This window comes from Ptychodera flava, chromosome 2, assembly GCF_041260155.1.
Source record: "Ptychodera flava strain L36383 chromosome 2, AS_Pfla_20210202, whole genome shotgun sequence".
Classification (NCBI taxonomy): domain Eukaryota; kingdom Metazoa; phylum Hemichordata; class Enteropneusta; family Ptychoderidae; genus Ptychodera; species Ptychodera flava.
In genome coordinates, this window is record NC_091929.1 from 14,418,870 (window position 1) to 14,437,630 (window position 18,761).

At 38.2% G+C, this 18,761-nt stretch overlaps 3 protein-coding genes across 5 annotated transcripts in view; 1 reads left to right on the top strand and 2 right to left on the bottom strand.

The window, feature by feature from the left end:
* LOC139115393 (EF-hand calcium-binding domain-containing protein 6-like) overlaps positions 1–6,971 on the bottom strand; it is a 43,526-nt gene extending 36,555 nt beyond the window's left edge. Inside the window, exon 1 of the mRNA XM_070677478.1 lies at positions 6,398–6,971. Within this exon, the coding sequence (XP_070533579.1) occupies positions 6,398–6,731 (334 nt within the window). The 5' untranslated portion in view covers positions 6,732–6,971. The remainder of the gene's footprint in view (positions 1–6,397) is intronic.
* The window catches only part of LOC139115422 (synaptotagmin-12-like), a 402,617-nt gene that overhangs the window by 260,335 nt on the left and 123,521 nt on the right, over positions 1–18,761 (bottom strand). The gene's annotated exons all lie outside the window — the stretch shown is intronic.
* Positions 8,591–18,761, top strand: part of LOC139115441 (metallophosphoesterase domain-containing protein 1-like) — a 178,849-nt gene continuing 168,678 nt past the window's right edge. Inside the window, exons 1-8 of one of the 3 annotated variants that reach the window (XR_011548126.1) lie at positions 8,591–8,910; positions 11,676–11,859; positions 13,150–13,296; positions 13,880–14,081; positions 14,802–14,917; positions 15,518–15,628; positions 15,893–16,118; positions 16,182–16,411. Coding sequence is in view for 2 of the 3 variants with exons in the window: in XM_070677555.1 (XP_070533656.1) it covers positions 11,706–11,859; positions 13,150–13,296; positions 13,880–14,081; positions 14,802–14,917; positions 15,518–15,628; positions 15,893–16,005 (843 nt within the window). In the remaining variant the exon portion in view is untranslated. Of the gene's footprint in view, positions 8,911–10,868; positions 10,954–11,675; positions 11,860–13,149; positions 13,297–13,879; positions 14,082–14,801; positions 14,918–15,517; positions 15,629–15,892; positions 16,142–16,181; positions 16,412–18,761 lie in introns of those variants that run through there. The other 2 variants (XM_070677555.1, XM_070677560.1) reach the window with 2 other exon arrangements.

Below are 18,761 nucleotides of genomic sequence, written 5' to 3' on the forward strand. Positions count from 1 at the left end.
CTGTCAGAGTGACAGCAATTTTTTTTTTCTACTGTCAGACCTGCATCAATTTTTTTTTTCCAAATGGAGTAGCAGTGCAAATTTTTTTTATTGGTCATCAAGTTTGTAATGTGTTGTATATAAGGGAGCCGTCATTATTGACGGCCTGAAACTCCGAAATTTCGAGTGACCCTCCCCCCTTCACCAACCATGATAAATTTTAGTAACCTCCCTCTCTAACTCTGAAATTTTGACCATTCCCCACTTAGAAAAGTTAAATACCAATACATGTAATTACAGCAACAGTAAAGACCTTTCAAATCTTGATGTACCCTGCTAGACTATCATCAGTTATCTCATGATGGTTCAAAAAAGGTGAACACATCAAAATGAAATTCAAAGTCACAATAAAATAAAAATATAAAAGATCACGCAGTATCTAACCATGTAGTATATTGTTTAATTTGGATGGATATTATGACAGGGTTTTCACTAGGATATCTGACGGGGCAGAATTTGAAAGTACAGGGGGAGAACATGAGAGAGGCTTAGGGGGAAGTGTCACAGGGGCTTTCCCCTATCTTACATGGAATTTTTAAAGATATTGATGTGTGCAATGGTGCAGTCTGGTGCAATCTGAGAGTTTTTTTAATTTGTTTACTAAGTGAAACTATTAGAATACCCCAAGGGGGGAGAGCACGAGAGGGGGGTTCCCCCTCTCGTATTGGAAATTTTGAGAAATTGATGTGTTTAATGGTGCAATCTGAGAGGAGTTTCAGTTTATTTTGCACTCGGTAAAACTGTTTGAAAATGACATTGAACACTGATATTTTTTACATTTTTTGCATGATCAGTTTTTGAGTCACAATATTCAACAACCAAACAATGACAGTACAATTTGTGAAAAACAGTTCTGTTTGCCAGAGACTGAAGACAAATGAATATACAGGAACGGAAAATCTGTGACCTTCTTGTGTCATTTCTCTAGCTGCCAGCTTCTAATGAAAAGCCTGAATATGGTATGTTTGCGATCCGGTGTTTGTGGTCAGAAAAACAAGGCTCACACATTGTATTTCATCATATTTGTTGTTCCTCAATTTTTCATTGTCAAGGTACATCTTTCTAACAAATTCATATTGAGAAAATAATATTGGTTTTAACACTAGTTTATTGACTCCTGTCTTGTGTTTTAAATTTTCACAATTTACAGAAGTCAAATAGTCCCCTTTAGATAGTGCCTATGCTATTGAGATATGGCAACAGAAATCCTGAAATATGATTTATTGGGTCAGAAAATGGAAGGAAAACATTGAGTGTACTGAGGTGTAAAGTAGACCCATGTAGTGCATGCTTGTATCATAAGTGCTGGGAAAGAAACATAAGAATTGCTTGTGGTAAAACATTTGCGCCGCCTATGGCGGCGCGCCGGCAAAGAATACATGAGAATAAGGTTTCCAAATTTGCTTATTTCTGGTGCATTGTGACAATTTTTTTTCTCTTCTGTCTGTTATGACAATTTTTTTTTCTCAGGCCATGACAGGATCAATTTTTTTTTTCTTCTCTCTCACCTGGTGACAATTTTTTTTTTCTCAAAATCCTCCATACCCCCCTCCCCCCAGAAATCAAATGGTTCTCCCCTAAGCAGGTAAACGTAACGTTACGTTACCAGGGTCCCTGGTCATATTTTCCTCCGGGTTCCCCATGGTACATCAGCGCAATCAGACAAGGGTACAGCAAAAAGTTACCAGGGTCCCAAAATCATTTACACACTGCACCTACATGATGGTGAAAGTTTTCTTAACACTGGTCATCCATTGATAGTATACTGGAGTTCTGATGCATTATGGGATGCACTCAACTAGTTTGCTAGTTAGAGGCTAAACATAGGTTGCAATTGAGGACTCAGATAATGCTGGAAGACCCAGATACATGCAGCATGTAATATGCCAGACTCAAGGCTAATCATGATCATTTTTATTGCATAAACATGCATGACAAATGTTTATCACCTTGCACAATTGAATTCCCTGCAAAACTCTAGATTTATTACAATTTTCCTTAAATTCACAACAAACTTAAATCAACATTTTACTCAACATATTCATTGTGTACATGCACATACATAGACTGGCCACAGTTGCTTGGCTTTTCTCCTCAGCAGGTACACTGGCTGTGGGCCATCGTGTTCATGCAATGATCAAAAAACAAGCGTACTGCGGAATCTGCTGAAGTTTATTCCTTCAGTTTACTCTGTTTTGATGTTTATATGCTGACAGACTTAGAGCTAGTCTACATTGTCCACTGTAAGTGATGTAATGAAAAAATTACAACACGTTAGAATTTCAAGTTTTCACGGGGAAAGAATTTTTGTTTCTGATTGTACAACCTATGACCCCTGCTCTGTAAACTACCGTACGTGTAAAATACTGGTGTACAATCTTGTACATGTGACTTAAAGGTGACCTTCTGCTGTACTTCCAATACTGGAACTGGATCACCTTAACTTGTCATAAAATTCTGAAGTATGTGTGGCCTGTTGTTATACGGTGGGAATTTCAATCATTATAGTACAGTCCCTATACAGTGCACTATTCATTGTAGTCCTGGGTATTTGTGTGGAACTAACTCTGACAAAAGATACTCAATATACTTAGAGCTAGTTGTTGGTAAAGCAGTGAGCAATCCCTATATTGTTGCTATGTGTGTTGACGGCATACAACGGAACAATGGCCGAAGTAGATTTACTATGAAAGAGAACTGAAGGGTGTGTTTACCTGTGTGTTTGAGGTCTGTAAGACTACCCCTGATGAAAGGCATATATGGACAATTAATGGCTATTATTTACACTTGACAGTGTGAAGGTGCCCTGTTTGATTCAAAACTTTACCACAAAGGCGATGGTCACGCAAGTTGCTATGATTTTTTTAATACCACTGTCAGAGTTGATGGGAAAAATATTTTCAAACACTTTCAGTGACTCAGCTCACTGTTTGACTTTTGCAAATTTCAAATGTTTTGAAAAGTGGCCCACTGAGTTTCAGTGATGCTAAAATAAATATACAATAAAAAAAAGATTGTTCACAACAACTAAACATAATAATTTGCCTGTTGAAGCCCTAGAAAAAACTTAAATTTCTAAACACCTTCTGTTTTTTTGCTGTCCTACAATTTTTCTCATATAATATTACAAAAAAATATTTTACATTAGGAAAATATTTTGCTCAACTAAAAATAATTTTTTGCATGCAGTTCAGTGGTACGCATGTACCCGGTAGTCTGAAATACACTGTATCTAATGAAAACATTTTAACCAGACATTTTATCAAGGGTTTCCACAGTAGCTGGGACAAATCTCTATAAACTGTACGAAAAGCATCCTCTGATTTTTCATGTCAAGTTGTACAAATAGGAAATAATTTTTCTGCACTTTTGATATTCCAAAACATGTGCATCAATAATAGGTATTTTCATAGTCTTGCTGGAACCATGGACATATGGATTATGTATGTAAGGTCATCTGCACCTTTTCACCATAAGATATTATTAGCACATTCCTACTGTATGTATGGATGGGCTGTAAGTACATGGGGGTGGGGGTGGGAATGGCACAATTGTATTGGGTTTCATTGCATAAAATATTGAATAGGTTTAAATCACAACAGGTGCATTACATATGCAGTTACAGGGAACAATTTATCTTTCCACCAATTTAAACGTTGTAAGGATTGGCAAACAAGGAAAAATAAATATTTCTTTTCCAAAACCATCCACGATTGTACCTTTTATGTAAGCTCTGCATCTGTCATATATATTACTTACCCTTGTCTACAGTCAGCAAAGTCTGTGATGACAAGGACAAGGGTACTTGAAGCTTACACTTGAAGGGAAGGTGTCACTTGAACTGTGATCAAATGTCATATGGGACTTGTGTGACCTATGTAAATTAAAACTGTATCCAAAGTACGTTGGGCAAGTTATTGTTTATGAAATACATGGTTTGTAAACACGAAAGTCGCAAAGGTAAAGTTCCAACGACAGCCCCCCCCCCCCAATTCTCTTTAATTTTCACAGCATTGAATTTCACTATTGTACAACTGCTTGTTCTGAAAAAAATGCAGGATCAGTTTACAAATATTTAAATACTGCAGAGATACATTATTTGCCAAATTTAAAATCAACACACATCAAGAAGCATGCAGACTATTGTTCTGTGCAATCTTTGGACTGTCAGCCAAGGTCAAAGCTTGCATAGATATATTACATAGATATACAATTTTTTCAATTACTGAATATCACTTGATAAATGCAATCTGATGAATAATCTGCTGATTCAAGAGTTAATTAAAACCTGGTAACCATGGCAACATGATTTTTGTTCATTTCTTTGTCAAGCAGAACTTTATGAATAGTAAGGATCTGCAGTGTGTGCGATCACATCTAAACCACACTTCAAATACAACTAATAGTTATAGTTGATCATGATCTATGAGTTAATTTTCATGTGAACTTTTAAAACTGTTCCTATAACTGAAATATCATGGAGTTCCTCTCCAAAATGGGAAAAAAACTTGACACTAGAAACAGAAATTGAGTCACTTTCATGGGTATACCCAGAATGCCACGGATAACTAAAGTATTATATTTGCTTAAAAGGAAAATATTATAAGATATATCTATCTTTAGTAAATGGTTATCTTCAGACGAAATGCCTGTATTGTGCATGCTGTTTTTGACTGAATAGAAATACTACATATTATTTTCATTGGCATAGTGCAGTGTTGATGGTATGTTTCCCACATGACCTTACATCCACTGTTTCACAGTCTTTGTATGCTAGGGCACTGGGGTTAAGAAACTTGTCTTGCCAGCTGAAAATTGCACAAAAATATACAGGAAATGTTTTTAAAAGTTTTAAAAATTGATTATATGCTATTGCAGTGCACTGCAACTTGAAGGGAAACATCCACATATACAGTACATAGAATGACTGAGATTGATAAACAATATTGTTCTGTTATAAAGTTCCTGTAAAATTTAAACTGATATGCACAGCATATCTGGCAAATTTATGGAGTACAACGTAGCAAAATTTCAATGTTGACAAGGCCAATGGACAATCAGGGACTGTACAATTAGAAACTGAAAACTTCAGACTTTAATTTTGTTTCATTTTTCTCATACTCGGGGGATTTTGTTGAAGCTCTTGATTCCATCCAATTAGTTTTAGCCAACAATTTACAGGTGGTAAATATTTTAAATAACCTGATGTCAGCTTTTATATGGCTACCAAGAAATGTAACAAGTCAGCAACAACCCTAACGATGCTGAATGTACAAGTTTAACTACTTGAGCTAATCCGCTATTTGTTTTGAAACAAACATTACACTGAAGAACCAAAAATACTTGTCGTTGATCTTACTATAGCGACACTACAGAAGTATGAACTAACTGGTAGTCTATTTGACTTCAGTAATAGACTTGAAAATTGGTCAGTAAACTGTGCATGCCTTTGTAACCTTGATCTCAGTTGCACAGCAACTTAACAATTTTCAAGGCCATCCGGGATGTGTTCACTTGAAACCACATTAGTTCGTCCAGTGACTTAATTACTCTCCCTACACTGCAAGTCAGGTGTAAAGCAATTTAAGAGATTGCCATTTAGTAATTATCCTCTTTCATGTCTGATGAAATACATTTAATGATCATTTTTTATTGTTTTTCTTTTAATGTTGGTATCATGACGGTGAGTCTGCATATATTCCATGTATGTATGTATGTATGTATGTATGTATGTATGTATGTATGTATGTATGTATCTATGTGTGTGTGCATGTATGTATATGGGTAGGTAGGTAAAGGTAGTTGGTATATGAGGAGAGAGAGAGAGAGAGAGAGAGAGAGAGAGAGAGAGAGAGAATGAAGGAGGATTCAGAAAGATGATTGGGGATCCATAGGAAAAGAATTGAATGATGAAATGTATACAGAAGAAAGTTTGGAGTCTTCTATAGACTTTGCAACATCGGCAGTACATAAATAACCAAAACATACAAATGCGTCGGCCACGATGTGGTGATGATGTAAAGTCATGTGTCTGCGTATAATCTATTGCGGTGAACGTTGATAAACTTTATGTCGGGGCATTCCAATGTTGTCACGCTGTTAATGTACGTGCAAATAATAAATTGCAAATATTATTCAAAGGTTTGCGAGAACTGAATAGGTGCTAATTGACTGTCAACATTGGAGCTTTAACTTTAAAATGAACAGTGGCCAGGGACGGTGTAATAGTTCTCTTCCGCTCAACTGTGTACTGAAAGTCGACAAGCCATTTTCGGAATGCGAGGGGCCGGTTGGGGAAAGCGAATTATTCTGACCTTCCAAAGCAATTGTATTAACATTTTCGACAGTGCAAACCTACCTGGTGGCCACGTCAGGAGCCTGGAATGCCTAAATCTTGTATCTTCGGCGTGGTTGTCGACGCCGGGGCTTCCCTTTCGTAGAGGAGGCAAGTTCGACCGATCGAGCCCCAGTTCCACGTTGCCATTTTGGTCAGCGTCCACGGACACAAATGTGTGCATACGTGGTCCTAGTCCAAGCGCCGAGTTTGCCGAACCACGCGACGTTCCGCGGATTTTCAGGGAATTCTTGTCGCCCATACGTGACATAGGGTGCTCGATTACCGGCAAATTGTTCCGCCGACTTGCCATCGACATGGCCGAAGTGGCCCGGGGTGTCACAAGTCCTGTCGCCATGTTTACCGTTTCGGTTTACGGTCCTCGCTTTGCAACAGGTGCACGGAGATCAGCGGCACTTTAGCGACTTTCAGAAATCCAAAGCCGGGTAAACCTCTCCAGTGGTTAACGACGAATTGGTTGCTGAAGAAGCCACCAATAATACTGTTTATATTTGTCTACAATTTGCAATAAACTGTTGTAAACATTATTATAAACTCCTAGGATTGTCTCACTGTAGATGTGATTTGAAGTTGAGGTAAGTGCCCTTTGACAGGACGTGGACTATTCCATTACGTAAACAGTGAATGGCCGGTATAGGCAGGGACTTCACGTCAAAATTGTTGGCATTTAAGGGTGATTAACAATCCTTCAAACAACATAAGAAGAACGAAATATTTCTTGTATTCTGAGTTATATAATTTTCATCGCCTGTATGTCCAAAACTTGGCGAAAAGTACATCTCAGATATAAAACGCCTTAGACCCTCTTCCCCTCAATTTGTGATAACAATGGTTTCACTGCCTGGATACAAGCAGCGCGCGTACTTGTAACAAATCTAGCAACCACAGGTGACACACGCATGTACAGGGTCACACCTTATTTGCATAATAATTGCCTTTTATGGGAAGTCAATTACCTTATACGGAAAATGGTGCCTCAAGTTTGATTCAGCCACAGACAAGTTTTTCTTGAGTCTGTGATCCAGCAATAATTGTCTACTAAAATTGTGAGAGCTGAGTACAAGTTAAGCTGCGTTCACAAAAAAGGCGGGGGAGTTAGGATGTACAACATATTAAGCATGCTAACACTAAAACTAAGCCTAACCCTAATTCTAAACCCCTCCACAAGTTGTATGTGCTTGTTCAGGAAAGTTCACGATTAAAGTGATTTCGAATTATGAGGGAGCCTAAGTAACTCTTGCCAAATTTTTTAACATTTACAACATACAAACCGTCACCTATTGGGCATTCGTACGCTGCACCTATCCTATGAAACCGTCGCAGTACCAGTCGACATCAGAGAAACCCGAAACTTGGAAACGTTTAAAAGAAAACTGAAAACGCGCATTCTTCAGAGCATACAGTGTGGTTTAGCAATTGAGCGTCGCAGAGCAAAACGCCGTTTTTGGATCTTCACGCTATAAAAACTTTGTTAATTGATTGAATGGTCGAGTTAGAGTAAAATAAATTTGGCATAAGCAGTAATTATAGTATGTACACTTCAAAGTGGCAAAGTAATTTGCAAATGTTTACATGAAAGGACAATGTAATAGCAGTAAATTCTAATAAGTTTAATTATTTTTGCTCTGAAAACACAAAATATCTTCTTTTTTCCGTAACATCGCTTTGTGAAAACATTTGCTCGCATAATGTCATATATCATTGTCGACAATTAGACTAAAAGTTAACAGTGAGGTTAAGGACATCATGATGACTCACACAAATAGTCGTCGGAACTGCGCCTGTGCGAGTCTCTTGTTTACATACAATGTATTTTGTGCACGATATCTAGATGCATCTCATCATCACAGCTGCAACATTTAAATTATGCGATGTAGATTATGACAGACATGTTTTAACTTTCATCAATCATCCTGATCGTGCCTTGGATACAGTATTTACATTGGTCGTATGGGTCCCATACGAATTTTGAGCGCAGTTCTGACGACTGTATCCATTTAAAAGCATAATTTCTACATGATTGCATTTTACCAAAAGAACAAAATATACTGGAAAATATCGAAAGTTGCATGCGCTTCACTTGTGGACGATTGGCCTCGTCAATATCGAGCAGCCGGTGATAGTGAAAACAAAGTAAAATCTGACTGGGCGTAAGTGGTGTGAATCACTGTGATCACCCTTATTTTTCGTCGTATCGACATATCCTGCGCATAACGCGTCGTCGAAATATAACATTGTGGTTCTTTATATCATTTGGACCGCATATCCGCCAATCTGTCCCAAAAATCATCTGTATACACTCTGCATACTACTGAAAGGTTTGCAAACAACATGATGCTGCTGTCGTAAACAGCATACCCCTTTACGGCAACAGCAGAAAGTTTTGTCCGGATGGGAGGAAGGGCAGGCAGGCATTCAATCAAGTCCATGAATCAGTTGTCTATTTTTAGAATATGACTGAAGTATGGGACTAACGTTTCAACAGTCGGGGCTATTAGTTGTTCACACAGCTACAGGTAAGATTTTGTGGTATTTTCCGCGATTTGCAGTGTGCCAGTGGACTGAAGCGGTTCGCCTTCTGCATGCTGCATTGAGTCAAAAGCCTGTGACTCAGCAGTACAATTGTAGTAAACAGTGATCAGCTAGAGGTTTTGCCGTCAAACCCACAAATACTCGAGCTACCTTTCGTTCCAAGTGCTCTCCATTCATTAGATTGAAAAATTCTGTCGTCTATCGAGACTTAAAGCGCAGTGGTCGTCGCGCTGCGCATCCTCCTGAGGGGGTCCCCCTCTGTTGTAAACAAATCCAAGAACGCCGCACATGTTACGGGTTGATTGTAATGTTTGCGATATTGCCGCTTGTTAAAATGGCGGCTGATCTGTCACAAGCATAGGCCTACCAACTAACCAAATGTAACATGCAATAAAAGGTCAATTAATCTAAGTTAAATATCTGCTGAATATTGAACAATAATTGCACGCTGGATTGAGATCACATTTGCTCATGATTTTCTTGAATCAGTTGAATTGGGCTCGGCTACTGTTATCGCTCGAGCCATAGATAGTCTCGGTCGTTGATAGTCTGTTGGCGTATACATGCGTACGTCTAGTACGCATGTATACGCCAACAGACTATCAACGACCGGGCTCTAGTTTTCGACATCGCTAGCAAGGACGAGAGCTTTCATTTCGAGAGGCCCGACAGGAGTACAAAGACAACAACCCAAACTACAGAAATCTACAGCTCGCAGAGCAATGCCCGCTGCAGCAAGAAGCATCTCTGCATCTGTTCCGTTCCGTGGTCTGTATGAACGTCGGTGTCAAACCGGGTATAGGGCGCGCTACACTCGGCTGTGGAGAATCCAACTCAACTACAAAGTTTACCCCGTTTGGGGGTGCAAACGAGAATTCCGAGTACAGGTATCAAGTCAAGCGAAGGACCTTTCATAGGTCTTCTTGTTATGTGGGGGTTATCTCACTTGAAAGAGGATTCAGACCTACCCGGCAATCAGGAGGTACAACAACGAAGTTTGCCCAGCACCGGTAGGCCTACACCAGCTAGCGGTTGGATCACTGCCATGACCGTGCATAGGACCGGGGCACAGGATCTCTCGATACGTCTATGCACGGTGTAGCCGTGCAATTTTCCTGCCAATACCGCGAAAACTCTCGTTCGTTTTGTCTATTGTTTCCTGTCATTTTACTATTTCTTACCACGTAATACTAGGAGAAGTAAGACATGGTGATCAACAGTTGGTTGTGGGCCAAGTCGTCGCGGGCCGGTACGTTGTGGGACCGGATTGTCTATATCAGTGTACGTCAACGCGGTGACCGTCTCCCAACAACATCTCCCGTGTCCTGCTCTGGCTTGCCGATCGTGGTCTTGAGTGTATTTTTGTGTTAGGCATTGTGCTTGTTGCTGGTCTATATATATAGGCAATGTTGATCATTTTAGTTATGTATTTTCACTGTACTGTACATAGCATTGTGTACAACCAGCGTGATCGCGCGCGATCAAACCTTTTTGTTCACTGTGTCTGCGTGCAGTAAACTCAGTGACATAATGTGCTGAGTGTAGTGTCCCAATGTTCGTAGCTCTACACGAGTTTATGGATAGAAATATTCCACTGAAGTTCGTTTCCGATCTTAATATTTTACTATTGCATGATGTTGAGTCTTACAAAGGCCTTAACAAAGTGGGGGACTGCTCCCATCTCACTCCTATTGAAGTTGAGAAGACTTATGTTTACAAAATTTATGTTTGTCAACAAAAAAATCACGCACGCGCAGCGCGACGACCACTGCGCTTTAAACTCGATTGAATCTTTCAATGTAGCAATTGTATCCGAAACCATTTCACAAAAAGTCGCGGCCATTTGTATCGCCTTGCCATATCGATCATGACGATTTTTGGGCGAGATAGCCCTGCGTACGATACTGTGTGTTCCCGGCGTTCGAACTTCGACGGCCTCCCACCAAATGAAGGCCGTATAACGCCGGGAACACAGCATCGTACACGCAGAGCTAGGGGCAAGAGTAACGACCCGTTCAGAAGTTCAGGTGTAACGATAAATAAAGTGGCTTGGTTTTGTTACCTACCGACAGTACCGTAGTACGTAGCTGCAAAATTGTAGCGCTACGGTGAGGCGGTCGGTGATTTTTGGTTTTTGCGACTTCGCTCACCAGTAGCGCTACAAGGCCGATGGCCCTGGGGAGTATCATATAAGCGCGTCGTACTCGACCAGGCGTTTTGATGTGGAATGCAACATATTTACTACATTTGGTCGTACCGATTTATCACTACTGAAGACTAAACAGTATACTGCACTAACTTTGTCATTATGGGGTTTGGAATTTGTTCAAACACGACGATCGCGTTCTGAAAACATTGAGCGTGGGGCGTCGGTGTTTGTGGGAGCCGCCATTACCGGAAGTTGGTAATGACGGCTCCCAGAAATGTTTCGGAACGCGATCGTCGTGTTTGAACAAATTCCAAACCCCATAAATGACAAAGTTAGTGCAGTATACTGTTTAGTCTTCAGTAGTGATAAATCGGTACGACCAAATGCAGTAAATATGTTGCATTCCACATCAAACGCCTGGTCGAGTACGACGCGCTTATATGATACTCCCCAGGGCCATCGGCCTTGTAGCGCTACTGGTGAGCGAAGTCGCAAAAACCAAAAATCACCGACCGCCTCACCGTAGCGCTACAATTTTGCAGCTACGTAGTACGTTATGTAATTTTGTTGCCTTTGAGTATTTGAACTTTTGTTCCATAGACTGGCAACCAACCAAACAGACTAGAGAAAATGGCGCATACAGAAACGAAGGCTGACATCAGTGATTCCCATGTGACAGTTCATCCACTTACTGATAAGCCAACAAAGTTATGGAGTAAACTTAAGGTGAAATCCACAGTGAATAAAGTAACTCCACTCTCTCACGATGCTCCAAAACCTGAAGGTTAGTAACTCTTGAAAGTTCTTCATTTCAGTCATTGAATTTCTTTGGCAAATGTGCATTCACACACTATCTTTTAGTTTCAGTGTAAATATTATTTTCTTTTTATAGTCTCCCCATGGCTTCACAAGGATAGCTTCATGATGTTGTTTCTGCATCCAACCCAACAAATGTTAATTATGTTGACGTCATGGTGCTAAGGGCTTGTGCCTCATTATTCTATCGTTCACCTTCATTCATAAGAAGTGAAATTTGCGGTGAAAAATTTCCAATAGTTGAGGTGCACCTGTACTCCTTGCAATTGGTTTTTCCAAACGTGACACGATTACGAATATTACTCGGCAATTACCATTACAAGTGTGCTGAATATACAAGTAGGTAGGAGTGCACATTCATCGTTTGGTGTACCTCCATGCCCTTTTCTGATTTCCATATTTCAATTTTTCAAATTGGCAGAGATTTGCTGTCTGCTTAATGAATTTGTTAACTTGCTGACTGTAAAAAGAAAGGTTGAAGTTGAACATCAGAATGAATTTAAAGTTAAGCAACTTATTTCAGGCTATACATGAACATGCAGCAAATATTTGTCTCAAAGTTTTCATGAAATCATTACACAGTAAATTCAAGATGAATGGATGTTCTGGTTTGGAAAGAACTTTTTCTCTTCAAGCCAAAGTGAGATGATAATTTACACTTTTGAGGAAATACATGAGATGAGAAGAGACCAAGAATAGATGAGAAATATACTTACTTTAAAATGGCTTCAGGGGTTTCACTCTTATTTGCTATACCTGTGTGTTACAATTGGCAGTAATTGACATCCATTGTCTGACTTTTGTCCGTCTGTTGTATACTGATATTGTATGAATGTATCTACATGTATGTAATATGTGCTTTTGTTACACTATGTTTGTACCCAAGGATGTACAAAATAAGTGGCAGCCAACAAAATTAATTAGCTGTCAGCCAAAATTTACATATTGTGGAAATTAATGCTTTAATAAGATACCAGGGATATTTATCACTAATTTAGTGCGCTCACTATTATTTTAGCCACCAGTAAGTAAAGTTAGCTACATACCTGTGTACTAATATTTGTATTTGTAAATGCTAAAAGTATGTATTTATATGAATGCCTTTATATGTGTTATATAATATGTGTATAATGTATATGTAACGGTATTGTATGTAGAAATGTATAAACGTATATGTATTTATTTGTTTGTTTCCTTCTTGCTCATGTTCTTACTGTATCATGCATCATTCACTGCTCGGTCTTGTTTACACTTTTAGGTCATACAAGATTTGTCTGTGTGTCAGACACACATTCACAGACCCATAAAATGGATCCTCTACCAGATGGAGATGTTCTAATACATGCAGGAGATTTCACTCAGCAGGGGCTGCCAAAAGAAGTTGAGGAATTTAACGATTGGCTAGGTGAGTTATCGAAGTTCCCTTCCCTGCATGTAATGGGATTATGGCTACAATCTAGTTATGAGTGTTTTCATTTTACTGTAGCAGTGTTATCTTTTCAAAACTTTCAAAGTCATATTGTCTTTGCAGTAGTGTTTGCTTAACATATTTTTAGTGTCAAAGATCACTTAGCAAACATGCAATAATCCATCTCTTTCATGAGTTCATACCACAGACACTGTGTGTAATTAGGATTGCAAATAGTGACTGTTTGTGTGCAAAAAATCGGTATAAATTTCTTGTAAACCAACTACAACCAAAACCAACTTAGTCTGACACCATCCAAAACTAACCTTGCCTCAACCCCCCTCTAATGCAGCCTAGTCATAACCTTACTTGGTCTGATATATTTTTACACTGTTCCAGAGAATGCATTTGAATAAACTCATGTAGGTATCCGCTTGTCTTTCTTTCTATTCCACGGAAATCAAAGTCGGTTGTCATGGCACTTTATCACAGGTGGAGATCCAGAGATTTTCACAAACAAAATAAAAAACTCTCCACTTCACCAAAACTTTTCTGTCATTTATTACAATTATGTTCACAGGTACGCTACCATACAAACACAAGATTGTCATTGCTGGTAATCATGAATTGTCCTTTGACCCCGTTACAATCAAATCTTGGGAGTGCATGCAGAGATATGATGAAAGTGAACTGAAAGATATGTATTTGAAACTTACCAACTGCACTTACTTGGAAGATTCAGAAACCAATGTTCTGGGATTCAGAATCTATGGTTCACCATGGTAAGTCTTGAATAAACTGTCAAACCAAATTCTCACTATTGTACAGTGAAAACCTGTGTATAGTGGTCACACAAGGGACTAAGAAGAAAGGGAACACTGTATGGAGGTGGCCATTTTAACAACGCTGTTATTAAAGTGGAATTGGCTTAGTGCTTTTGAAGAGGTCATGAATGACTTCAAGTATGAAGATGCGACTTCAGTTGAATTTCTAAAATGCAAACTATGTATACTATGTCATAAAGACATACCAATATGTACTCTTTACCTGACAAGTTTTTGTCCAGTTTAGCAAAATCATTTTGAAACAAATCTAACACATCTGATTGTCAAGCAAGGAAATTCAATTATCATCTTTAGCTGTAAAGAGATCTGCGTTTATACTTTATGTGTTTTGTCACAAAGAAAACATAATACACTCCAAGTGAAATACCTTTTGATTTTTTCCACATTGATGTCTACATGCTCTGTATGTATGACTTTGCTTGTGCCACTAATTTGATGAAACTTGGAATTCATGTGCCAAGAGCTCCAACCACCACCTGCAACTATAAATATGTTTGCAAATGCATTAAAGTTTGCCTAAACTTCTGTCATCAGCAGTAAATAGCATTTATGTGTTACTGTTGTTCGGTAACAAAGAATTCTCAATAATGCATATTCCAACAGGAAGTTTGACGTTTAGATAAATTGTTTGCCATTTTCTTACATTTTTCCACCAAGGCAACCAGAATTTTTTGACTGGAGTTTTAACCTTCCAAGGGGTCAACCAATGCTGGACGTATGGAACAAAATTCCTGAAGGCATTGATATTTTAATTACCCATGGACCTCCCCTAGGTGAGTGATATGTGTGTGTGTGTGTGTGTGTGTGTGTGTGTGTGTGTGTGTGTGTTTCAATCTTGTACAAATGCAAATATTTTAAAAATGTCCGCTGCATGTTCATCATGTAATACTTCAAAGTGTACATTTTCATAAAGTTAGGTATTTGTCAAAATCTCTGTTTGTTTTATGAACCTTGCTGACATTAGTATTAAACAATAAGAGCAATGGTTACTCTACTGTCGGTCATTTGGCAGCCATGAATCAAGCCAAGCTAGGTCAGACATTAGGATGAACCTATAGTTTCAGCACCAATGGCAATAACTTTTGATACATCTAATATTGCAGTTTCATATGTTTGGGTAAACAAGTTTATAGTTTATTATGTCCCAAGGAGATGTAAAATTGTACCAATGTACAACAAAAGGACAGGTATAGTCATGTAGCGATAACTGACTCACAGATAAAGTTTTATATAAATTAAATAAGAACTACATGTACTGTCCATATGGTTCTTGTATATATTCTCATAAATACATAATATGTATATTACCACTATATACATGTTTAGAAGTTAGTAGATTATTGACATTCTGTACAAAATATTATTTTTTTAAGGTCATGGAGATAAAACCATGTCAGAGCAGAGAGCTGGCTGTATGGAATTACTGAATACAATTCAGAAAAGAGTGAAACCAAGATATCATATCTTTGGACACATACATGAAGGTATGAATGTACTCATTTCAATATTTTTTGACTGCCGGAATAACAACTTGATAGTTTTCATTTCTCATTTTTATTAGAAATCTACAAAAGTTTATCTCTCATCAGTTTCTGACAGGTTAAAGTTTTGTCTGATACAAGAAAGTTATACCAACATATGTTTAAAGTTATAGATATTGTTATCCACTACTTTCGAACCAATTGTCATAAATTTGCCATATAGTGTCTATTGTATGTTTACCAATTTTCCATATATTTTGTTTACAGGTTACGGAGTGACATCCGATGGCTACACAACTTATATCAACGCATCGACATGCACCCTCAGATACAGACCAATCAACAAACCAGTTATATTTGATTTACCAAATCCATCCTAAACTCATCGAAGCTTTGTTACCAAGTCTTTCTGCTCCACAATATTGCAATAATAGAAAGTGTATCCCACAAGGACAAGTATACAAACCAAAAGTACCATACTGTACATAATCTGGTACTGCTACAATGCGCTGGTATTGCAATCAATCACCACTGTTAAATAATTTTTGGTGTGAAGATCTGTGGTGTTTTTGTAAATGTGTAAGTTGGCTTGGACTTAAACTTTTAAAGTAAACAATCTGTACATATTTTACGGCATTTCCTGTACACTTACCATTTACATAATATTTTATAATCTACCTTTTTAAGTCCTTTAGAGCAATGTATTTTGTATATATCAGTTACTTAAAGTAACTTATGTGAAATGTTACACATTATTAGTCATTTTGGTGAAATGTTTACAACTATGTGCTTTTATCTATAAACAGCAAAAATGTACTGTGACAGAAATGATACACAGAGGTTATCGCCAAATAGGTCCTGTTTCTGTGTCATATCAGCATGAGTGTCTTTTATGCTGCATCAGACTAGCAGCGAAGTTGAGTGTCTGACACTGCACAAATGATATGACGCAAGAAACAGGCGATATTGGGTATTATCAGATACCCATGCCAAGAATTTTACAATTCATAGGAAAAACTTTAAAGTTTGAAGCTTTACCATTATTACACGTTGCGCAGAAATATGGAAATATACATGTAACAGGCTTCATTCATAAGCTATACGAAAAAAACACCATGCTGGGCAAATCCCCAATAGCACAATGTACATCAAGACAAAAGATACAAAGATACAAATTCAAAAATAGTCGTACTGCAAAAGTCTTATGAGACCCGTACAACCAATGTGAACACTGTATCCAAGGTACAATGGTGATGAAAGTTAAAACATGTCTGTCATAATCTACATTGTATAATTTAAATGTTTCAGCTATGATAATGAGGTGCATCTAGATATTGTGCGCAAAATACATTATTTGTAAACAAAAAACTCACACAGTCACAGTTCTGATGACTCTTTTTCCTTTAAGGTGAGTACAATATGAAATTGTTACTGATCAAAAACTTTCCTCAGCTTTCAATCTCTCCTGATTTTGATCGAGCTCTATCATTGTACAGAGAGGAGTGAGGCAGCCATTTTGTTTGTTTACACTGAGAATTGCCATGTCAACAGCTGTTGCACTCACAACATTGCTGTTATACCATGCACTCTCTACCTGTTAGGAGGTTAACTGTCCACAGGGAAAGGGTATTTGCTAGAGCCTGTCTATAAAGTCACAAAAACTATAGCGAAATAACCAATATTTATCAACGTGAAAACAACTGTACAAATTTTCATGTCAGCATTTCATATGCAGAGGGCAGCAGTCTTTTGTTTGTTTACTTTGTGCACTATAAAATTGCAATTGTAGTTCAGGAACACTCCAAAGCTGATGACATTTATCATACATATCTCGACATTTACCATAAAATATCATAGATGATATGTTACAGTAAATGTCACTAGGATTGATTGATATAAGCATGGTTATATTATAAAATGGAATTATTAGATGTGTTTTACAGAATATAGTGACTAGGGGTAATGTTTATGTATCAGTACGGTTAGGGTAAGTCTAAGTTAGTATGTGCCGTGAAGATGAAGAACCTAAGCTTTTGTTCAAACTTTCAATCATTCTTTCTCTTACCGGGCCTATAATAAAAATCAGTGATCATTGTGCAAAATTTGGTACTAGAGAAACCCATTATCCTACAATTTTGAAATTTGAATTTGAAAATAGCTGCCATACCAGTGTTAACTCAGTGGGGAAATGTTCCATTTTCAAAAAACTCAGACAGTATAAAATTTTGCTTACTACAAGAGCTTGAAAATGACGCCCCACAAGTGGTAGATCAGGAAAGAATTGGAAAATTTGATAGTCTTAATATCTGTCCCTGAGGCTCATTCTACCTTAACTAGGGTAAAGACCAGATACAAAACCCCTCTAGTACATGCAGATCATCAACTCAGTCCAAGATATGTTAAAGATATGCTTCATTTAAGTATTTGCATACTGCAGCATTGATGTAGCAACTTCATCCCATAAACTCTTATCAAGTTCAGTGTTTTGAAAGTTTGATCCAGCCAACCACTGGAACTATATTTCCAAATAGCTTTACTTAAAGTGAAGATAACAGACCAAACCTGTGGAAGACAACAGTTCATGTACAAAGTGGTCTTGCCTCTGTTCTCAGAAAAGACTTCTTGACTGTTGCAAGAGGCAGAGTATCCAACATTTTCTACAGTAAGCAGGGTAACCTTGATATTTGTGAGGTCAAGTGGCTTTCACTCAAAACCTTGTAATGTCCTGCAGGTAAAATAGTTCTAAACTTGTAATAGAAAACTGGGACAAAGGTGTGTAATGACTCAAGTCTCTAATCCAAGAAAGAAATACTATCAAAGGGGTATTTTTGGTTCATTTGGTGCCAGATTCACATTGAAATACACACAGCATATATAAATGTGATTTTATGTAAAATCTCATTCTTCTGCAGCTTGACTGAGAGTTTTTAGTCCCCACGGACACCGTCCGGGGGGACTTATAGGTTTGGTCATGTCCGTGCGTCCGTCCGTGCGTGCGTCAGTCCGTCCGTCCGTGCGTCCGTCCGTCCGTTCACGCAGATATCTCAGAGACGCCTGGAGCGATTTCGTTCAAACTTGGTACAAGGATAGTACCCTACCTCATACAGATGCACGTCGATTTGTTTCACAATGCGAT